Source organism: Astyanax mexicanus, chromosome 3 (genome assembly GCF_023375975.1).
Source record: "Astyanax mexicanus isolate ESR-SI-001 chromosome 3, AstMex3_surface, whole genome shotgun sequence".
Taxonomy (NCBI): Eukaryota; Metazoa; Chordata; class Actinopteri; order Characiformes; family Acestrorhamphidae; genus Astyanax; species Astyanax mexicanus.
The window spans coordinates 26762881-26786438 of record NC_064410.1 but is presented as its reverse complement, the minus strand read 5'-3'; the positions used below and the strand labels follow the sequence as shown (position 1 = coordinate 26786438).

The following is a 23558-nucleotide window of genomic DNA, read 5'->3' as shown; positions in this document are numbered from 1 at the left end:
GATCATGTGCATCTCTGTTTGGCTACAACTTAACTCTTTTCCAATGGCTACTTCCAACATGGTAATGAATCATGTTACAAAACAGAAGTCTTTTCAAACTGGCGGTTTCAGGAACATTACAATAGGTTCAGTGTTATTCAGTCAATTTCCAAGTCCCTGGATACTAATCCAATTAAAAACACAAAAGCGATGCTGAAACATCTGCAGAAACGATGTGACACAATCATGTGATCACAGATGAGAATGATTGTTTTGAGTGCAGACCCTAACAAGTATTAGTAGAGTAGGCCTAATAAACTGCTAACTCTGCTAATTCAGTGTAAATCGTGTAAATTTACAATTTATTAAATCAAAACTGCCTTTTTCTTTCATATGAAGATGCTTGTAACCTCATATTGACTGAAAAAAATATATATATTTTATGTTATTTTTGAACCAATTTTTGTACCAATATCTAACCTCCACAAATGTAGAACTTTATAGGTGTCCAAACTTGTACCAAACCATGAGGTCCAGCCCATTAAAGAATCAACAGTGTGACAGTGTGTGATTTCATTCACTGGAATACAGCTTGTGTAAAAAGTGAGAAATTAGGCAGTATGAAATGAAGGTCCATATGAACACTTGCAGAAAGGCCTGCTGTGTCAGCAAGCTATTTGGCTTTAATACACCTCTTTTTAAGGCTTTCTAGGTACTACAGATAATGACAGATCACAATTGTGCTGTTAACTTTTACAAAACACACCAAGGGTGAATCCCAATTTCATATTAATTTCTAACTAGTTTTTGATTATGTAGTATAGTATAGTATAGATAAAAGTGTCATAGTTGAGTATATTTAAAGATACATACTCAAAACCTGTTTGAGTCCGACTATAACAGACACTATCCTCCCACAATGCAATGCAATATATAAAGGGGGGGAAGCTACTAACATCTGTAACATGACTGACAGTAGGGACGCAGGCTAGTTAATGTAGCTGTTAAGTCAGGTGGACACAAGAAAATCTTCAGGAGTGTCTTGATCCTGCACTATTAATTAAAATGGATTCCTGCATATTTAAAAGTAGACAAGAATTAAAATAAACAACCAACTAAAAAAAACAAAAACAAAAAAACAACAGCAACAACAAGAAGCAAGATCACACCAAAAAGGAGAAGCGCTCACTGTTTCCTTTTTTTAATTACAGTCATTTTCATATTTCATTCTGCATTCTTACTGTTTGGAATTATTATTGCTTTAATTATTATTGCTGTCAATTTAGAGACTAGCTAATTTAATAGATTCTTGGAATGCAGTTAGATGTGTTAGGTCAAAAACACCAAAGCAATGAAGTATTTAAAAAAAAAAAAACTAGCACAAAAAGTAATCATAAAATATTTAAAATATCAATAAAAAAATAAACTAACTGCTGAACACCCACTCCCAAAAATAAAGAGAGAAAACAAAAATCATACAATACTCATTCTGAATACACCACAAGTCTTTAAAAAAGAGAAAATAAAAGGAACAAAAAATTCAGTTCATTCTAACACCTGCAGAGGGCAGGAAGGAGGTAAGAAACACTTGGAGTTCTAGTTGTGTCAATGCAGATAAACACAAAAAGAGGAACAGCAGAGAGCATCAGACGCCCCACTTTCTTCTTCTTTAAACTGCAGGGGCTAGACAGAGTTAAAGTTGGAGTTGTGCATAAAATCAATAAGCTATTCTAATGGTCATGGACTGAGTGAGTTATGGCAAATCTATTGATACTGATCCAAAACACAGAAACAATTTTGCCAGGTATATTTTCAACTCTCCGAGTCCGATGTTAAGGCATTCAATGTTTTTTTTTTGTATACTTATGTATGAAAACTGATCTTTAGTTGGGAAGAGAGATGTATAGCATCACACAAGCCACTCTATTAATTCAGTAAAACTAAAGGCACTGACTGAATGCCTCGGATTTCTCTCCCTCCTATCAATTCGTTCACAAACTTCACAATTCTCTCCTCTATAACAGAATGCAGCGTTTCTTGGGTTTGGTCTCGGGAGGCTCCAGGGCAGCTAGAATGGCCTCATCGAACACGTTCTTTAAACCTCTCTGTGGAGAGAAAATAAATACAGTTAAGAGATGTGCCATCATAGAATAAACGCAAAGAGAAATCAGCACACTGTTATTGCAACCAAAAAACACAACTATGCCTGAGCAAAGCATGATCTTTTCTCTAGTTTACATGGAGTCAGTGTGATACATGTGATGATAAACTGGTAAAACCAGTTGATCCTGTGACAGTGTGGTGCTGAATAGATGCTGAATACTGTGCTTCATGTTCCAGATCATTCATATATACATATTACATATTGTCGCTGTCCTATGAAAAACACTTATCTCCATTTTTGGCGACTTTTAGTTTACTACATTATTTGAACAGACAAACTGTCCTTTACACTGTGCCAAAATTTTTGATAAACGGACCAATAGAAACTCTACAAAATGACCTGAAATAAACTCTTTTTACATTGACTTCCATTAAAAGTTTACTAGGTTTTTTCTCTATCCTGTAAAGTTGCTGTTTTGGAGATAAGTGTTTTTCATTGGACAGCGATGATATAATTATATAATTGCATATGGATTAGATTTAGTGTCATCAGCAAGTTGCAGCAGCTTCATTGTGAACAGGGTCCTGCGGAACCGGATGATGAATGCCACACAACACAAGTCCAGACAACAAGGTGTCACATCAGACCATTCAAGATAAAGGGGGCCTGACCCCACAACCATGCGTCACAGGAATCACTGACTTGCATGGGTCAGGTAGCATTTACGCTGGACGAGGGACCAGTGATTCTCAGTGCTGTTCACTAATCAAACTCGATTCACACTGAGCAGAAATGATGGCCACCAACAATCAAGAAGAATGCTATGCATCAGCCACTGTTGTCACCAGACGAGCCTTTGGTGGTGGTGGTGGTGTTGTTACGGTGTGGGCAGGTGTGTCTAGTCAATACAGAACTGCCTTACACTTTGTGAATGGTACAGTGACCTATACTACTTGAATAACATTATTAATCCAATCAGTGTACCTCTGCATAAACCACACAGGCCTAATTTAATCTTTGACACTGCATTATTAGGAAACGGCTGCTGGAGACTGGGGTACCTAATAAATCGACTTGAGAACAGTCATGAGATGACATTTTGGTGGGAAATACCCACCACTCTAGTTAGCTTTTGTTTCAATACATCGTTTGAGATGAGAAAAGCACAATTAAATGATTCTACCTAAATGCCATCTTTCCCATAAATTTTACCCAAAAAATATAAACAATTTACAGCTGGAAAGAATTATTAGACCACTTCAAAATAATCAGTTTCTCAGATGTAAATATATTTATAGGTATATGTTTAAGTAAAATAAACATTTTAAACCGTTTTATTCTATAAACTACGAACAACATTTCTCCCAAATTACAAACAAAAATATTGTCATTTAGAGCACTTATTCGGGGAATATGAGAAATTATCAAATTAACAAAAAAGATGCAGTGTTTTCAAACCTCAAATAATGCAAAGAAAACAATTTCATATTCATTTAGAAACAACAACTATTACTAAAAAGTTTTATCTATGCAAGAGTTTAAAAAAAAATATCTTGGTTATTTTACCAATTATTTATCACAGCTTTCATGTGTCTTGGCATGCTCTCCACCAGGCTTTCACACTGCTTTTGCTTTGCTTGATGCTTGTGATTATCTATCTTTCTCTTGATTACATTCCATAGGTTTTTAAATAGGTTCAGGTCTGGAGATTGGGCTGGCCATTACACTGCCTTGATCTGGTGGTCCTTCATCCACACATTCTTATGATCTTTTGCAAATTTCAGGCTGGCACTTCTTTGCCTCTCATTGAAGAAGTTTCTTTTTCTAGCTTGAGTTCTGCCTCTAAGAGATTGTTTTCAACTGTTCTTTCCATGCACTTTACCCCAGCTGCCATTTGCCATTCTTTTTATAGGTCTCTTGAGGTCATTCTTGCTGACTGACATTTAAATAAACTGATGGTCAATCTCCAGACCTGAACCCTATTAGAAAACCTGTAATCATGTGAGATGTATATGTTTATTGGGCAAACCATAAAAGTAGTACAATCAAGTATATATCAATTACAAGCCACAATTTTGTTTTTTGTTTTCTTACCCCCAAACAATCGAGCCCGCACCCCCAAACCACCCACCCTCAGCCATCAAACAAAGATGCTTAAAAGATGCTTATTATGAACTGCATGATTTTTTGCGCCAGGAGTGGAATAAGGTTACCCAAAAGCAGTGTGAAAGACTTGTGGAGAGCATGCCAATATGTATGAGAGCTGTGATAAAAATCAGATGATGACGATCATGCTGACTTCACTATAGTTCTTCACAGAGTTCAATCAATCCTGAAAAAACCTGTGTTTCCCTGCACAGTGGAAACAGTAACTCCAAAAAACAGCACGATAAATCTTTTTAATACTTTTAAATAAATAAAAAAAGAATGAACAGGTGTTCCAATACTTTGCCCATATAGTTTACATCAAACTACCAGCCAAAGAAGCAGCTTTAGCTTGCTAAACCCAGTCTGCTGGCAACAAAAACCTTATGCGTAACAAAATGTGCACCCCAGTATGCGAAGTATGCTGAGTGAATCAACAAACAGTCATGACACTGACGATGACCTATGTATTAAAGTATGAGGATTTAATATTAAAATGCACAGCAGGTCTGGGACTGCTGCTAAAAGACATGCTTCTAGGAGCTGTGAAATGTATTTCATCATGAATAGCGGAAAGTTCAAGAGAGAAGACATTTTTTTTTTCATACAGAGATTTATTTCCAAATAGCTCTGACCTTAATTGGGAGAATACTGCCTAGCTAAAGACCCCTAGTTAATTTGAGTTTGAGAACTCTGATCTATAGCATGGGGTGTTTAAAAATATACATGTTGTATCGCATTGCGATATTTTGTTTCGTGAAACTGTGTTGATTTTTAAAAGACAGTGTATTGTTTTTAATCATTAGTTTCCTTGTTAATATTTGTTTGAGTGTTGACAGTGGTTCATTTTGTGTTGTATTTAAAGGCTGACTACCCTGTCTCGACTTGACTGCAGGAAAAGTAAAATATATTGCAATATACTGAATTGTAACTGTATTGTGATGCATAACGTATTGTGCCAAAACTCAGTCCTATCATATCATATGTGTTATAATGTAGGACAGAGTGTACACACAGCTTTACACATTTCAGCACAAACTCACTTCATTTGATGACTGAATATACTTTAGTTCTTTTAGGTCAGCCAAGAGTTGCCTGCACTAGCTAACATGGGACTGAGTGGTAGGGGAAGGGAGGAAGGGCAACCTAAGTCTTTCTCTTCTGTTCTTTCAAAAGCACTGGGCCCTGAACGGCTGTGGCATCATTACAGACTAGAGGTGTAAGAGTTCACCCTTTTCAGTGCTGAGTTTCTGGGTCACAGTTTAGTGTAGGTCATGGTTCAGCTTGGAGTTTTTTTTATCATAAATAAGACCTTTTTGTGGAATTCAAGGTCTATAGAAAAAAGGTTAGAGTATGAAAGAAACACTGAAGCAGATAGTTCTGTACCTGCGTGAGGGCAGAGCATTCAACATATTTGACTGCTCTGAGGTCTCTGGCCAGTTTGTCTCCACTTTCAGATGACAGGGGACGTTGTTTGTTCTTGGCGAGCTTCTCCACTGTGTTACTGTCGTCTCTCAAGTCAACCTGAGTACCCACCAGCAGGAATGGAGTCCTTGGACAGTGGTGAGAGATCTCTGGCACCCACTGGAGAAAGAGATTGAGCACTCATTTGTGAGACACTGAAATTCCCAAACGTCCAAAAATTGATGGCTACAATGTGTACAGTGTCTTGCACTAATGCAGCAAGTATTTATACCCCCTGAATATTTTCACTTTTACTTTAAAAGTGCCTTTAAACTTTTCTGTCACCTTACATCTACAAACTTAAATGTATATTATTGAAATTTTAAGGAATAGATCAACACAAAGTAGCAAAAATCGTGAAGTATTCAGCTGTCCTATATCAACACTTAGTAGAGCCACTTTTCACAGCAATTACAGCAGCTAGATACAGCTTTGTGTATCTAGTAAATGAGATTTTTTCCACAATTCTTTGCAAAATAGCTCAAGCCCAGGTCGGATGAAGAGATGCTCAATGGTATTCAGGTCAGGACTTTGACTAAGGCAATCTACAACTGAATATTCTGTGATCTAACCCATTTCGCTGTAGCTCTGGCTGTATGTTTAGGGTCATTGTCTTGCTGGAAGGCAAATCTCCTTTCCAGTCTCAAACCTTTTGCAGCTTCCAACAGATTTTCTTTTCTCCATTCATCCTTACATCAACTCCTGCTAAAGGAACGCTACGCAGCGTGAGGTGGCCTTGAGCGTGAGGTGAGCACCACACACAGCCCTTTGCATTTAGGCCAAAATGTCACATCCGGTCACATCCGACCACAGCCTTTTCTTCCATATTTGCTGAGTCCTACATGGCTTGTGACAAACAGGCACTTTCGCACGGCACTTTCAACAATGGTTTTCTTCTTGCAACTCTTCCATAAAGACCAGATTTTTAGAGTGCACAACTTATAGTTGTCCTGTGGACAGATTCTCCCTCCTGAGCTGTGGATTTCTGCAGCTCCTCCAGAGTGACCATGGGCCTCTTGGTTGATTCTCTGAACAATGCTCTTGGTTTTTATAACCTAACCCTGCTTTTCACTAATGTTTTCTAACAAATCATTGAGGCCTTCACAGAATAGGTGTATTTATACTGAGACGAATTTACACACAGCTGTACTATATTAACTAATTAATTGACTTCTAAAGGCAACTGATTGCACTGGATTGGCACTTATTGCAAATCACAATTTATTTAGATTTTTATTTAATAAAAATTTTGAAAACCCTGTATAATTTTCGTTCCACTTCACTGCTACTTTGTGTTGTTTTTAAAGTAAAAAATATATATATATATTTAAATTTGTGGTTGCGGGTGGCAAAACGTAAAAAAAAATACGTATGAATATTTTGCAATATTTATATTTAGAATAATCAAAAATAATTTTGTTCTGTTTGAACACAAATAAAAGCACAAAACCTTTCATTCACGACACACTGACTGACCTTTTCTCTGACATTCTCAAACGAGGAAGGAGAGACAACAGAGAAGCATACAAGAAAAACGTCAGTCTGGGGATAACTGAGGGGCCGCAGTCTGTCGTAGTCTTCCTGACCTGTACAATGAAACAATACAAAAGGAAGCATTTAAATATTTAATATCTCAAACATTTCTAACCTCAGACTGCAGATAAAAACAGGAATAATAATTAGTAAAGAAGCTTGTGAAGGCCTCTTAATATTAATAAGATTGTTAGTGATCATGTATTAATACAGCTGGTAGCTTCTTAGCGCTCACATAAAAGGGTTGTTGAGCAGCACTCATTGAATTGACCAACACAACCAATGCTCAGGGACAGTGCAACAGTGCAAGAAGCCCAGTGCAGATGAGATACATGATGAAAGTGGGTGAAATAGAATTATTCAGCATAACCTCTAAGTATATCAGTTAGATAGCTGAAACCTGGACACAGCTGGGTGCTCCAAAAGGACAAAGCCCACAAATACTCAGAGGTGGACGTGGAATAAATAAAGTAAGATACCTTTAAGATTTTGGAATGGCCATCCTAAAGTCCTGATCTCGACATTATTAAATGAGCGGACTGTGCTCAAAAGTTCAAAAATCTTTTTTTATTTATTTATTTATTTTTTTTTTATAATTTTATTTCCAATTTTTCCCATTTTCTCCCCAAATTACACGGCCAATTACCCAACCCACTCATAAGGACTCCCCCTATCACAAGTAATGCCCCAACACAGCAGGAGGGTGAAGACTAGCACATGCTTCCTCCGATACATGTGAAATAAGACACCACTTCTTTTCGAGATTGTCGAGCAGCCAGCGCGCTTGGAGGACAGCGAAGTGGCTCGGCCACAAAATCTGCTAAGCTGACTGGTTAAACAGCCCACCCCATAACCTGCAAGAGGTTTACTGATGGTCACTAAAGGTGTCTGGTCAAATGGCAAATTGCTAGAAGACATTTAGCTTGATTAGACAACATAATCAAAAAATATTATTACTTAATTTGATTCTATTGACACACATACAGTAGCCTATGACTTCTGAAACCTACTTCAGTAGATACTTTTAGTCATGCATTCACTTACACATTATCATCATTTGAAGAAATACTTGCACTTTAATTGGTGTTATTTTATGTTCTATTGTGATTTCATATTATTACAAATATATTTGATTAGGCTATCAAGTTTAATTTTCATATTTTCTTTTCGTGGGTCATAATTTTAATCTGCTATGAGAACTAATGTTATGTTATGTTATATGTTATGTTAGATGTACATGTTATGTTATATGTTATGTTATGGCAGAGACTGAACATCAGAGTGACATTCATAAGTAGTGTACAGAACATGCATTGGGACAGGAGCCACGTCCACAGGAAGCATAGATGAAGGCAAGGCAAAATAATCATTAATTGCAGCACTAGATGTATGAACTACTCCCAAAATTAAGGGTGTAAGCAAATATTGATATTTTATTATATTGTAATATTACATTGTGCAATGCTGTATTGGTTTTTAAAAACTATCAATTTTTAATTACTAGTTTACATGTTAAGAAAGTAGTTCCCTTCTTGATGTGTTAAACTATTAACTACATAAAAGCTAACTTTTCTTTTGGTTTCAGTATCGCAATATACTCTGATATTTTTAATCATAACCTGTTTCTTGATATGTATCGTATCGCCAAGTTCTTGCCAATGCAAACCTACTATTTTGTTTACTAATTCTACCCCTGAAAAACAAAACAGTTCAAAGAAATAACAAAGACCAGTATTGGAAATAAATTATTTTCAGAAGTATATTTTGTTGGTTACTGTTCAAAAGTAAACATATCATTTCTGCTAAAAATCTATCAGATGTTTGTTCCTAAACATTTGCATTTCTTTGCTTGATCGTATTTAAGCTCAATCCTGGCATGCTGAATTTAATATTTAATTTGTTTCACAATTCATTTTCATTTGAATTTTTCTTCTTTAATTGCTAGGCCACAGTTTATTGTTAATTATAACAAACTAACGACTGTAAAAAAAATAACACTCATATCACGGTCATAGTCATTGTGACAAACAATTCCACTCCCAGCCAGTATCTAGGTAAGCTTTGAGAGCACAACACAACGGATTTTAAAAACTATTCTCTAACTGATTTACAAATCTACATAACAGGAAAGCCTTCATCTGTCTATACAGACACAGCCAGATGTTCAAAAAGAGACAAAGCAGCAAAACAAAGAGAGAGCCCTGCCCATTTCCTCTACAAACCCAAAAAGGGAGGAATCATTCTTTGCTGTTTCAGATAGCTGCAGCTTTTATTAAAGCTCTCCCAAACCCCAAAAGTGCTGCAAGTTAACAGTCCTATTACAAATGAGCAAACGCTTTTTCAGCTTTGAATGTGTACTGTGAAAAAAAAAACTTCTGGCAATATGAACAAAAATGTTAATTAGTAATCTAAGATCATCTGTCAAATTTCTGTTTTGAGCAAATCCCTTCTGATTAACATGCATTAAACAGCTTGCAAGCAAATTTGACAACTCAATTAGACATTCTCTCTTTGGGAAACTCATCACTAATAAGGTCTAATAATGTATTATACATAATTATGTTTTAATATGTCAAGCTCTGATTAGTTCAATGCTTAAATAACTGATGTTCACAAGCTTTTCCAAGCATGTCCAGAAAGAAAAAGTGTGGAAGAAAGCGATGGGCAGATATCGATCTCCAAGCAGATTTTCCATACCTGCTGTGTCAAACAGTCCAAGTGTGTACGGTTCTCCTCCAATCATCACAGTGACAGCATAGTTATCGAATACCTGAGAGAAAGGGAGGAAAATGTAACATTAATTTCAGGCACTTTTAGAGAATTGCTTTTTACATTTCATAGAATTCTGGATATGGAATTATGTTTGTGTCAACAAATTACAGAGATATGAATACATGCAAATAGTTTCAGTTTTTTTCTCGCATTTGTATAGTCACATACTGCTTGTCATTTAAGTCTCACACTTTTGCTGTTGCTCTTTTGTTGGTTTAGCCACTATAAAGACGGAGCCCAGTTCTGATGTTAATGTACCCAACACAACAGAAAATCGAACAGGCTCCAAAAAAAAAAGTTTCAGAACTCAAAATCAAGTTGTGTGTGTGTGTGTTTGTTTTTGTCCACATGTGAAAGCCCCTTATTTAGGGGTCCCCTGTTCTGCATGTTTTAATGCTGTGTCTTTTCCCTGCTTTGATGAATCATTTCAACTCAGGAAGGGTTAGTTAATTGTCGTTTGTTGGATTGTGTGTGTTGGGATCACAGGAAAGCTAAAATGTGCATAGCAGATGTTTCTCAGGATCAGGACTGAGGACCACTGGTTTTAGATTATTTAACACACACAGGAAGCCTGCATTTGTAACAAACCCTATTCGTTTAAAACCATAAATCAAAATTTTAAGTTTATCCATGTTCCACTGCCTGATGAGGCTACCTTAATGTTTTCTACGATTTAGATCTCATCATGCCCACCAGCACCACTACTAAAACTACAAGGAGCTGTGTAATAAAGCATAACAATGCCTTGTAGACCCACCTTTGGGACGAATAACCGGTCTAGGCTGGGCTTGAGCTGAGAACTGATATTATGCAACAATGCTATCATTTAAATAAGTGACAACATTATGCAAATGATTTTTGTTCTTTTGCTTTCTTTCTGGTAATTAGCAAGATTTTTAATTACACTGCAATGGCATGTCCCAAACATAACAGCATCCCAAATGGCACCATTTAATTCCTCTTCTCTAAACAATTTTTCACAGTGTGGAATATTCCCCATTCCTCTGAAAGCACTAGCTTTCAGCAAAGGAACATTTCAACTTCAAAATTATACATGCGTCATTAGTATGTTTGATTGTGCTATTCTAAGAAGTTTTCAAAGCATTCTAATTCCCATTCCCATTGCTAAAATTTCCCTTGGGATCAATAAAGTACCGTATCTATTTAATGATCTACCTCTGCAAATACATGTATATATATATATATATATATATATATATATATATATATATATATATATATATATGCAGTTATTTATATAAAAAGGTTTGCTATTAGGCAGAAATGCTGTAAGTGCTGGTTGCAGTGTGAACAAACCTCTCATTTCTCTACAGTCATACTGAGAAGCATCAGTCCCAGTTCCTCAAAAGAACAAAAGTGTTTTATGTAAGCAGGTCTAGTCCTTTTAATTACTTTATGGTGTCAGATACTTGCTCAAATACCTTTCTGTTGTTGATGCTTTTACTTTTGAAATGAGCGGTTCTTAATATTGTGTCATAATGATAAATGTCCCAATAGAAATTGTGTAAAATTGTGTTTGTTTAATTCTGTAGGGATTTTATGCAATAAACCCATGGTGAATATTACACAAAAAGGGTTGAAAATAAGCTACTGCACATTTGATGCGTTAAAGGTCACTGTACTGCTGGAACTCCCAAATGTGTTTCAACTATAAAGTGTGCAATATACCAGTTACAAAACACACATAAGTACATTTACAGCATTCTTGCTTTTGCTAGCCCTCTTCAATCATCTTTCACTCATCTGATTATAATCTTTTTTTTTAAAGGATATAGATGGTAATGTAAATCTCACAGTCACTGGTAAAATAAATCTCAGATGACTTGTCCAGCAGCTTCCAGTTAACAAAAGGCCTGTGTCTTGTTGATTCATTGATTAAATGTGTTGGTCTCCTTAAACAGTTTAGTAAAATAGATAACACCACCAAATAAACTTTATGCACGATCAAACTGATTAAATATGCAGGTGTAGAAATGGCTTATAACTTTGATTTGTTGATTTTAGAATACTTGAAACTTTTTTCTTTATTAAAACATGCATGTTGTCCACTTGTTCTGCACCGAAAACTAAGCTCTGGGCCAACACATCTATTTTTATTGTACATATGAAGTCGACATGCATCTTCAACATGTCAACCACATTCAGAACCTCCAACTGAAAGAATCTTGCATAATGTTTATAAAAAAAAAAAATAAAAAAACATTAGTTTGATTTAACTTTTTTCTCATTGACACGAAATAACAAGTTAATACTTTCGCCACTGTGCTATTATACTGCTCCCTTAAAAACATACTAATGCATATGTAATGACATGACTCCACCCTGTCCAGTCTATAAGAAGAACTTAAACACAGTGCCAGCTCAGCAACTCGACCAGCTTGTACCAAAGACAACTGTGCCCCCTTTCATTTAAATAACTTAACGTTAATCATAATCAAGGTAAAATCATATTCTTTTGAAGTCATATACAAACAGCACTAACAGCATGCTACACTGAATGATTTTAACAAACAGTAGACTATGTGGAACGGTTCTATTCAAACTAATAGTGTGCTGAATGGTCCGGTTCTATTGAATCAGACAGTATGTTAAATAGAACGTTTCTATTTGAACAGAAATACACTATATGACAATACAAATATTTATGCATTTTTAGTTGAACAGTCACTTTTATTTGAACAGACAGACAGTACTGTGTTCTTATAGTACATAAAGTTAGACTACAAGGCCCTCAGTTTTTCACAGAAAAAGCATATACTATCCTATTATTCTAGTTATACTAATCGCAATATATAATATTACAATCCTCTTCACCTAGTCTTTCAAAGGGATTGCAAATACCCACTAAATACATGTATGTCTTAATTTGTATATGTATAATGTATAAGAAGGGGGATTACAACAGAGCAGGGCTAATGCATACAATGCATCATTGGATGCAATGCAGGTGTTGCTATTATCATAATATTGTGTCAAAATTATGATGAAATACTGGCTCACTAAGACCAAGAACCATCTATTTGTCATAACAATTGATAGAGAACTAGTTTTAATTGTAGTTTAAAACAGCACCATAAGAGTTAGTCACTCCAGTTACAGTAAATCGATTATTTTACTGTACAATCCCTGTGTCTAGTCACTGCTAGACATTGTACTCATTTCAACTTTCTTTTTAGGGAGGCGTAACTTCCTTTCTGGTTTTTCAACCCTGAGTATCACACACTTACCGTAGGCACATACTCTGAAGGGAATTTGTTGGTTGTGTAGGATATCAGTAAGCAGGTCTTGCCCACTGCACCATCTCCCACTACTACACACTTTATGGTCTGCATCTGGAAAAAAAAAAATCATGGTTAAAAAAAAAAGACAACTTGGACAGAAATACAAGCAACAGTATGTGACCCAAAATGTCCAAAATGAACATTTCTCTTTACAAAGCACTGGTACGCGGCAGCGAGTGGTCAGAATGCTATGCGCGGTAATAGCCGGAGACTGGACAATGGCCAGTAAGATGGTCTAAACAGATGTGACAGTGTTTTGCAAACCCTGTGACCAGCAAGACTATTAGACAATCACATACCTAAGAGATCCACTGTACAATGGGGCTTAAGGCTGAGAGTCAGTGGCAGTCATGCTGTTTACAGGACACACAGCACTAGACTACTTCTTCTTCCATTTGCCATTTGTTTCTGTATGAGTGTATGTAGGTTAGAGGTTCAGCACAACACAAACTTCCACTTTCATCTTAGCTAGTTAGCTAGTTAGATAATTTAGATGCTGCAGAAAGTCAAAAGACCTTGCACAAAACATAAACAGTGGGTAACTTATATTTAGAGTTTCCCATTACCGCAGTGTTTAATTATTTACTCACAAAATCAATTAAAGTTATTTTACACTAGCTAAAGTTAACCTAGGTTAGCTTTCTTGTGTAAGTAAATATCAAGATTGGTACACCAGGCTATTGCAGGATTCCACATTTTATAATGTCCCTGAGAAACTCAGCTAGCAAAACAAAATAAGCACACACATTTTAACCAAATTAATTTTATAAAGAAAAAAAAATAAGTTAGTATATACAGCTCTGGGGGGAAAAATAACAGACCATAAAAAATTAGTAGTTTCTTTGATTTCACCAAATTGAACACCACTGAAAAACTATTAAGATGAAGATGGATGATCACAAGCCATCAAACCAAGCTGAACTGCTTGATTTTTTGCACCAGGATTGGCATAAAGTTATCCAAAAACAGAGTGAAAGACTGGTGGAGGAGAACATGACAAGATGCATGAAAACTGTGATAAAAACCAGGGTTATTCTGGGGTTAATTTTGATTTCTGAATTCTTAAACCTTTATAATATGAACTTGTTTTCTTTGCATTATATGAGGTCTGAAAGCTCTGCATCTTTTTTTGTTATATCAGCCATTTCTCATTTTCTGCAAATAAATGCTCTAAATGACAATATTTTAGTTGGAATTTGGAAGAAATGTTGTCCGTAGTTCATAAAATAAAACAACAATGTTTATTATACTCAAACATATTTCTATAAACAGAAAAATCAGAGAAACGTATTTAGAAACTGATGTGGTGTCTTAACTTTTCCAGCGGTAACTATCAAGACAGGAACACCGGGCTATTGCTAGATTTTGCAATTAAATTATTTTTTATAAAAAACGCTGATATCTTAAAATAAAAAATGAACTCGCTTTCCTTACTGGCACCCAAACCTGTTCCACACTTCCGCATAGCTAGCACAACTTTTCCAGAGTTAGTGTCACAGTTTCACTGAAAGTTTCCCAGAGAAAATTAAATAAACATTTGAAATAAACAGTTAATCTATTCTGGTTCACCTGGGTCATACTTTACACTCGAGAAACTAGTAAGAAACTGCGTTAGATAGTTTAGCTAAGCTAAGTTAGCTAACTCAGCTAACTTATTTTACATCGGTTAACTTACTTCACCCGGTTAGCCTATATAGCAACTGAAATCAAATCCGAACATTCGCACAAACAGCTCTATCTAATGCTGGTGATAAGTAGCTAACCACACAGTTAGTTAGCCAGCTAGCTTATCCATGTCATTAGAATAATTCCAGTGAAATTTCCACTCAGAGAAACTAAATAATAATGTTTTAAGGTAAGCAGACTGTATAAAACAGACTAGCGGATATCTCATTTCCTGAGTGTCCTAGCTAACTTAGCTCGTTAACGCTAGCTGCCTATGTGTTAGCTTATTAGCTTAGCTTAGCTAACTTTATGTGTATCGTTTAAACAGCTCTAACACACTGGGTACATACTATTTTCCTTACTAAATATGTTCGATAATTATCTAGCCAAGTTAGCTACTAGTTACCCCGCCGTGTAGCTGAGCGCCGCCGCTGTCACTGTAGCTGAAACTCTCTCTCTCTGTGTTGGGCTAAAGTTGTCAGACTCAGCGGTAACCGGCTCGCCTGGACGAGGAAAAAGTAGTCTAAGCCGCTCTTCTAGTCACTGGGATGAATGAAAACCGACTAAAAGACTGTCTTTACAACAAAACCAGCGAGGACGTGTTTTAATAAAAATAAACCGATTCAATCACAGCTGCTCACCTCTCAGCCTGTGACTCCGCCGCTGTAGCCTGGCGTCCGGTCCGGGTGCGGTTTGGTTTACTGGAGGAGAGAAATGTCGCTGTGGGCGTGAATGAGCGAAACTCCGGCCCCTCCAGTCTCTTCAAAATACAGGAAACATCACTGCCAGAAAGATAGTTTTTATTTTTTAGGCAGGAGGTATAAAATAAATAAAATTAATTTTAATTATATAATAATTAAAACTCACTGAAATATCACTCACAGTGCAAGACTTGGCTTGACTTGACATTAAAGCGAGCCAAGTCGTGTATAATAAGTGATAATTCAGTGTCTTTTTAAAAGCATTATTTAAAAAAAAAAGTACGAATATTATATGCAGCAACACACAAAAAGAAAAAAAAAAAATCAAATTAAAAATCCAATACCCCCTACTAAAAAAACAAAAAACAAAACATACATATGAAATAATTGGACATGGATAAAAAAACTAAAGATTTCATTTTTTAGTGTGTTCTTTTAATAGTATATAAAATAACTATTAAATTTTTTTTACACTTATTACATGCAACAAAAAACACAAAAAGATAAAAAAAAATCAAACCAACAACCCCCTCCCCGGAAAAAATATCATATAAAACATATATATGTTACCCCCCCCCCCCCCCCCCCCCCCCCAAAAAAAAAAAAAACATACAAAAAATAAATAGGGGACAGTGGGGTGACTTGTGCCAGTTTTTACTTAAAGTGACTTTAAAGCAAGACCATGACAGTAATGCTTCCGACTAAAATATGTACATATATTTCAGGAAGTGGGCCTAGGAAACCAATCACGTCCTAGCAAAGATTCAAAGTTTATTATCATAATTAGCATATCTCTTAATTTCTTACTAACTAATGGACTTCCCCTTCTCTACCTCTTTCACTGCTCTGAGTGTAAGCCCTGCATGTCATCTCTTATAACTCCATGTAGCTGGACAGAGCATCGTCTCTCGAAAGCGAGGTCGGGCGCCCCCTGCTGTTCGGTTGCAGAAAGCTGTGTAACCCCACCCATCCCCCATAGTTTTTCTCCAATATACTGTAATTCTACCTCCAACGCAACAGCTAGTGTAACCTATGCTTATATTGTCACTGTTTTTATATCCCCACAGAATTTTTTAAAATGTTACTCAGCTTAATTTAAAAAGGTGTAACTGTTCAGACACAACAATCACAACTCCTTGATCATAGAAATTTTACTTTGAAAGGCAAAAAAAAAAACAGTTTTTTAACCCTAAATGTGCTTACCTCTAATGCAATGATGCTCCATTATTTGCAGGATAAGTAAAATTGCTGACTTTTTAAAAGTGTGTGGTCACATAACCAAGTTCTTCTGTGGTTCCCTAGAAACAGGGGTGGGCACAACTTCCGCACTGACACAAATCACCCTTCTTTTCCCTATGTAATAATTAGGTATGGATAAAAAATTTGGGTCTTTTTTTGAGAGTTTTTAATAATATAAAAAATATTGTTTTACATACAGAAACAAACACACAAAAAAATCATTTTTTGTTTCTTTTGTATATCCTGAATGAAAAGCTATTGTAATAACACTAGTTCCATTTATGTATATGATAGTTTTCTAAAAAAAACAATTATATTATTTTCATTTTAAGGGTATAATTATTTATATGACAAAGTAATAGCACAGCTTATACACTGAATTTAAGTTTTAAGTTGTCCATTTAGAATACGCCTTCATGCCAAAGTGAAGCTACAGTGGGATATTTAAAAAATGCCCAATAGTTTCCTTTTCTATACAACAAAATTAGCATCTGTAATATATTCAATCTAAATCTTTCCACAGTAACATTAATTATTGCAATATTTGGATGTGCAGTCAATGCAACAGTGCCATATTTATCCTACTCTGTCTGTCCAATACAGTATACAGTACAACACCTTCTATTCAACATTTAACAATATTATAAAATAAATTTTGCTCTCTTTGTAATGAAACATTCAGTAAGTACGATGACATGCACTTACTCAGGAATGTGTAAATTATGTGTTAACAACAAAAATCTCACTCCCCTTTAATGTGCATGAATTTTGCAAAAAGATAAATATAGCACTCATTTGTCACCTTGGACAAACATTCAGGGGTCAGGCCCTTTATAGTCCCTGTTCTTTTTCTTAAATATGTGTACTTTTAATATATTTATCAATTTATTTATTTAAATAGTACACCCAAAAGCAGCATTAAAGATAGAATCACTTTTTGCATACTTTTTGCACACTGCATAATTTGCACACTGTCTTGTTATTTATTATTCTTTGTCTGTATTGTGTTGTATTGTCTGTCTGCACTTTTGTACTGTTGCACTATTGTTCTGTCTACACTGTGTTTATGTGCACCATGGTCCCTGGAGGAACGTTGTTTCGTTTCACTGTGTACTCTGTATATAGCTGAAATGACAATAAAAACCACTTTGACTTTGAATAAAGCATCCTGCCTTTCCCAATGCTATATTAATATACTTACTTTCTAATGGTTCCTTAAGGAACCTTATGAAGGAAATCTAATTGAAATTTTAATTAAAGTTTTTTTCTTACCAGGATTAGGAATAAAATCACATTAAGCTCACATACAGTGACATATTTTTGCAGTTAGTTTTTGCACTTGATTATTTATCTTTTTTGGTGCATATATTCATACCTGTCAAGTCTCCCGTCTTGGCCGGGAAACTACCGTATTTTACTCCTCTTTCCCGCCGTCCTCCCGTATTAGTATTTTCCCGTAAATTTCCCGTATTATATTAAAATAAAAAAATATATATTATTAAGGAGACAGGCATGGGCGTGGTAGTGGGGGGAAAAGTGGACCTGACTACCCAGGGCCCGAGTAGGGAGAGGGGCCCATGAAAATCCTGATTTTTTTTTCGCTCACTTTCCTTTGTTTACTGGCATGGATAGGGGCCCATTAACATAGAGGGCGTACAGGGCCCAGAATTTGCTGCTACACCCCTGGAGACAGGGCACTGACCGCTCTGTTTCTCTTAACCATTCGTGGAGCCGGTTCAATGAGAAAGTCCCGCCTTTTAGGAGAAACAGCCAATCAGGCAGCTAGTTGAAGCAGCTGATGTTAAAACATATATGGATATACAGCGATTTTTCTAAAAGAAAGGTAACGGTAGGCTAATCATGTAAACTGTGATGAGATTTTTCTGATAGCTGTTTAAGAATACTCGTCTCCGAGATAAAACACACAGATTAAACCTTTTAAAATAAAAAAATTACAGCTTGTGACTCAGTTTAACTAGAAATGTGGAGAGGACCGAAATTAACTGAACTAATCAGGGGTGGAGTGATCAAAAGAAAGAAGTATTAATTAAAAATTATTGTGTTGGCCCCTTAGGACTAATTTTTACTGATGGAACATATCTGGTCCATGTCCTTTTAGTAAAAGCTCATGATACTATGTTTAGGTCACCAACAGTCATTTTGCAAAATTTGTGCAACCTTTGTTCAATTTTAAATCCATTAAATAAATAAAAAATATATCATATAAAAGAGTGCATTTATTACAAAAAAGTTTTTGAAATTTTTAAAAAAAGAAAAGGATTTTTTATTTGGCTGTATTAAAAGAATGACATATGTAGGAATGTCCACAACATTTCAGATTCTGATAATCTACTTGTAGTGTGTAAGTGGTTCACTTGTGGTTATTTTATTTTTTTTGTAAACCTGTCTTAAAATGTAAGGGATACTGAACCTTCGTTGGGCTGGTGGGACGGCTTTAAGCGTACAGAGGAAAATATCCCTTATTTTTAAATCTAAAACTTGACAGGTATGCATATATTACATGTCAAAATAAGTATTTCATTTATTAGTTATATGTATATAAGATGTTCATTTAAATACTACTGCATGAAGTTAAAAATAATTAAAGCTGTTAGGATCCTTGCTCATCCACAAAGTATTATAACTGCTTAGATATAAATAAGGCATCTCTAAAAGAATAGGTTGTTCTGACAAACCCAGACATCATATGAACAAGTATTTTAGCTAACTCATCACTAAGGTTAGCTAGCTTGTCGCTAAGGTTATCTAGCTTCACACTAACGGTAGTTCTTTCCCTGTTAACATTAGTATTTTAGCTCGCTCATCACTAAGGTTAGCTAGTTCGTTGCTAAGGTTAGCTTGCTCTTTGCTAGCTTCAGTTCACCTCCTGGTAACATTAGTAGTGTGTAATTTAGCTCATTGCTAAAGTTAGCTAGCTTGTAACTAGCTTTAGTACTATCACAGGTAAGTATTATAGCTAGCTCATCACTAAGATTAGCTAGCTTGTCGCTAGCTTTAGTTCTCTCTCTGTAACATTAAAATTTTAGTTAGCTTGTTGCTACGGTTAGCTAGTTCATCGCTAAATTTGGCTAGCTCATTGCTAACTTAAGTTCTCTTCCTGATAACACAGTATTTAGTTTAGCTTGTTGCTACGGTTAGCTAGTTCATCGCTAAATTTGGCTAGCTCATTGCTAACTTAAGTTCTCTTCCTGATAACACAGTATTTAGTTTAGCTTGTTGCTACGGTTAGCTAGTTCATCGCTAAATTTGGCTAGCTCATTGCTAACTTAAGTTCTCTCCCTAATAACACAGTATTTAGTTTAGCTTGTTGCTACGATTAGCTAGCTCCTTGTGCTTTTTTTTCTTGATGTCTGGAAACATTTATCGTGGTCCCCAAGGTCACATTAATTCACATAAGCAAAGAGTAGAACTCCAGCGATTCGGTGAAAAAGAGCACATTTAACAAAACATCAGACTCTTCAAAATGAAAAGTGTTACTTGATTAGATACTGAAAGAAAGCAGGATTAGCTTCGTTTTTTTGCTGTTAGCCAATCGGTGTGCATATTTTAGACACGCAGAAAAATAACTTATTCAGTCTATTTAAATGAACTGTTCATGTTCAGTAACGATAGAAAAATAAAATGAGTTTCTAATGAACTTTACCTCAGACAGAGAACTCAGACTCGGCCAGTCTTGTCCACAGTCTCCGAGTCCACAATCTCCGAGTTCACCTCACCCCGAGACCAAGACAAGACAGATTCTAAACAACGTTGAGTCCGAGACAAGACAGAGAATGCTCGATTTTGGTTTTGAGACCAGTCTTGAGACCGAAACCGGACTCGAGTGCTACAACACTATAAACCTGGTTTTAATAATATCATAGGTGTCATTAAAAAGTGTAAGACAAAGTGAATAAGAAAATAAGAAAAACATATAAAACCTCAGGTTTGATCAAATTTATTACATTTATTAATGAGAACTGCAACAAAATAAAAAGATAATATACAGATTAATGAACAGAATGCAAAAGGGTGTGGCAGGTTGACTTAAACAGGACATTTTTCCAAGTTGTCAAAGAGGAGGAGCCTTAAACATCTTTCCAAGTCAGGCTTTTGCAGATCCTTTGATAGAGTGCTCCCAGTGGTCAGTCATGGTGCTGCACCGGCATGCATTTGGATGGATGCATTTAAAGTTATAACATGTGGATCAAATGTGTCTCAGACCACCTCCTAAAGTGGTTTAAATGATCAGATTTGTATATGTGTCAAATGTATCTTAGGCTTGTTAACACTTGCATGATTATGTGGCTTGGTCTAATTCAGATTTAATTCTAATAATTAAGACACTTGAAGTAACAAGGTGGGAGTATTTGGACACTTTTTGATGGCAGGATACAGTTTGGTGCTTTATATAGATTCTACATCATTCCAATATAACTGAAGAATGGTTTGGTTTGGAAATGTGTTTATTTGTTTATGTTTAATGTTGTTTAGAAAACATTCTTATTTTTATGAGACAACATGGAATACTAGGAATCATGATTTTTGCTTTAGAACTGAAAGGTAATTTGTTTTTATTAACAACTCTTTGTGTTTTATATGTATAAATATGTTGCCAACATAATATGCCAGGCAACTTATCATAATTCTCAAAAGACTTTAACAGGAAAAAAAAATGTCTGTTCACATGCAATTTGAGGCTGTAGAAAATTTTGTACAGTCCAAACCAGAACTGGTATGATTAAACAATTGTTGTTTGAATGTATTTGGCCATCATAACATAACAATAAAAGTTATATAGAATTATAGCATTATGCTATATATTGTGTTAGATTTGTTGCTACACACAAAGTTCTTCTCTGGGGATCAATATCAGTATAAATAAAATTTTTAGTCAGCAACATTTGCCTGGTGGTGTGTATTTGTATGCCCAGAGATGGACTGCCACCTCATTGTGAGAATGGATGCTGCTTCTTGCCAGTGTGTGTTGATTGGAGGAGTGCTGAGTGGAAGATAGTGTAGAGTGTTGATTTTGAAGCGTCCTTAGGTTCTACAAAGGCGCTGTATAAGTATAAGGAATAATAATGTAACATGAGGAGAATATTTATGCAAATGGCCTAAAAATTACATACATTCATGTCAGTCTGTTAGCATGTCCTCTCCCTTAATGTTCAGAGGCATATACAGTGAGTCCAAGAAGTATTTGATCCCTTGCTGATTTTCTTTGTTTGCCCACTAATAAAGACACTATCCTTCTACACTTTTAATGGTAGATATATTCTAACATGGAGAGACAGAATATCAAGACAAAAATCCAGAATATAATTTTAAAGAATATATTTTAATTAATTTGTATTTCAATGAGGAAAATAAGTATTTGATCCCTCTTGCCAAACACACTCAATACTTAGTGGCAAAGCCTTTGTTTGCAAGCACAGCGGTGAGACGTTTGTTGTAGTTAACCACAAGTTTAGCACACACACCAGGGGGAATTTTGGCCCACTCTTCTTTGCAGATCCTCTCTAAATCATGAAGGTTGGTGGGCTGTCGCTTGGCAACTCTGACCTTCAGCTCCCTCCATAGATTTTCGATCGGATTGAGGTCTGGCGACTGGCTGGGCCACTCCATGACCTTAATGTGATTTTTCTTGAGCCAATCCTTTGTTGCCTTTGCTGTATGTTTAGGGTCGTTATCATGTTGGAAGACCCAACCACGGCCCATTTTCAGATCCCTGAGGGGAGGAGGTTGTCCCTCAGGATTTTGCGGTACATGGCTCCATCCATCTTCCCAGTGATGCGGTGAAGTAGCCCTGTACCCTTGGCAGAGAAACACCCCCAAAACATTATGCTTCCACCTCCATGCTTGACGGTGGGCACAGTGTTCTTGGGGTCATAGGCAGCATTTTTCTTCCTCCACACATGGCGGGTGGAGTTGAGGCCAAAAAGTTCAATTTTGGTCTCGTCTGACCACAAAACCTTCTCCCAATAACTTGGTTCATCTTTCAAATGATCATTGGCATACTTGAGGCGCGCCTCCACATGTACTCTCTTCAGCAGGGGTACCTTTCGGGCACTGCAGGATGTGAATCCATTGTTGCGCAAAGTGTTGCCAATTGTTTCCTTGCAAACTGTGGTCCCAGCTGCCTTCAGGTCATTTGCTAACTCCTGCCGAGTGGTTGCAGGACGATTTCTGACCGTTCTCAGCATCATTGCCACCCCACAAGGCGAAATCTTCTTTGGAGCACCGGGCCGAGGTCTGTTGATTGTCATGTTATACTCTTTAAACTTTCTGATAATTGCACCAATAGTTGTTACTTTCACATCCAACACCTTACTAATCTTTTTGTAGCCCATTCCAGCTTTGTGAAGGTCAACAATTCTGACTCTGAGGTCCTGTGACAGCTCTTTGATTTTACCCATGTTGGAGACTTGAAATCTGTGTGATCTGTCTGATTCTGTGGACAGGTGTTTTTCACACAAGTGATTAGTGAGAACAGGTGGCTTCAGGTCAGGTAACAAGTTGATTGGGAGTGTCTAACTGGTCTGTAAAAGCCAGAACTGCTAATGAATACTAAGGGATCAAATACTTATTTCACTCCATGAAATACAAATCAATTAATATATATTCCTTAGATTTTTTTTCTGGATTTTCTTT

The 23558-nt window shown here is 36.1% G+C and overlaps 1 protein-coding gene across 3 annotated transcripts; it reads right to left on the bottom strand.

The window, feature by feature from the left end:
* Nucleotides 1-1164: 1164 nt before the first annotated feature.
* LOC103039613 (cell division control protein 42 homolog) lies at nucleotides 1165-23531 on the bottom strand. 3 transcript variants are annotated; one of them, XM_022666810.2, is made up of 7 exons: nucleotides 20569-20702; nucleotides 15606-15746; nucleotides 13246-13350; nucleotides 9923-9995; nucleotides 7169-7278; nucleotides 5615-5812; nucleotides 1165-2084 (listed from the first exon to the last, which is right to left on the bottom strand). In XM_022666810.2, the coding sequence occupies exons 3-7, from the start codon at nucleotides 13348-13350 to the stop codon at nucleotides 1995-1997; spliced, it is 576 nt and encodes a 191-aa protein (XP_022522531.1). In that variant the 5' UTR covers nucleotides 15606-15746; nucleotides 20569-20702; the 3' UTR covers nucleotides 1165-1994. The 3 variants fall into 3 exon arrangements, 2 of the variants coding, with proteins under 2 accessions (XP_022522531.1, XP_007230603.1); XM_007230541.4 differs by lacking the exons at nucleotides 15606-15746; nucleotides 20569-20702 and adding an exon at nucleotides 15371-15520; XR_007438440.1 differs by lacking the exons at nucleotides 1165-2084; nucleotides 5615-5812; nucleotides 7169-7278; nucleotides 9923-9995; nucleotides 13246-13350 and having other exon boundaries at nucleotides 15609-15746; nucleotides 20569-23531.
* Between the last annotated feature and the right edge of the window lie 27 nt (nucleotides 23532-23558).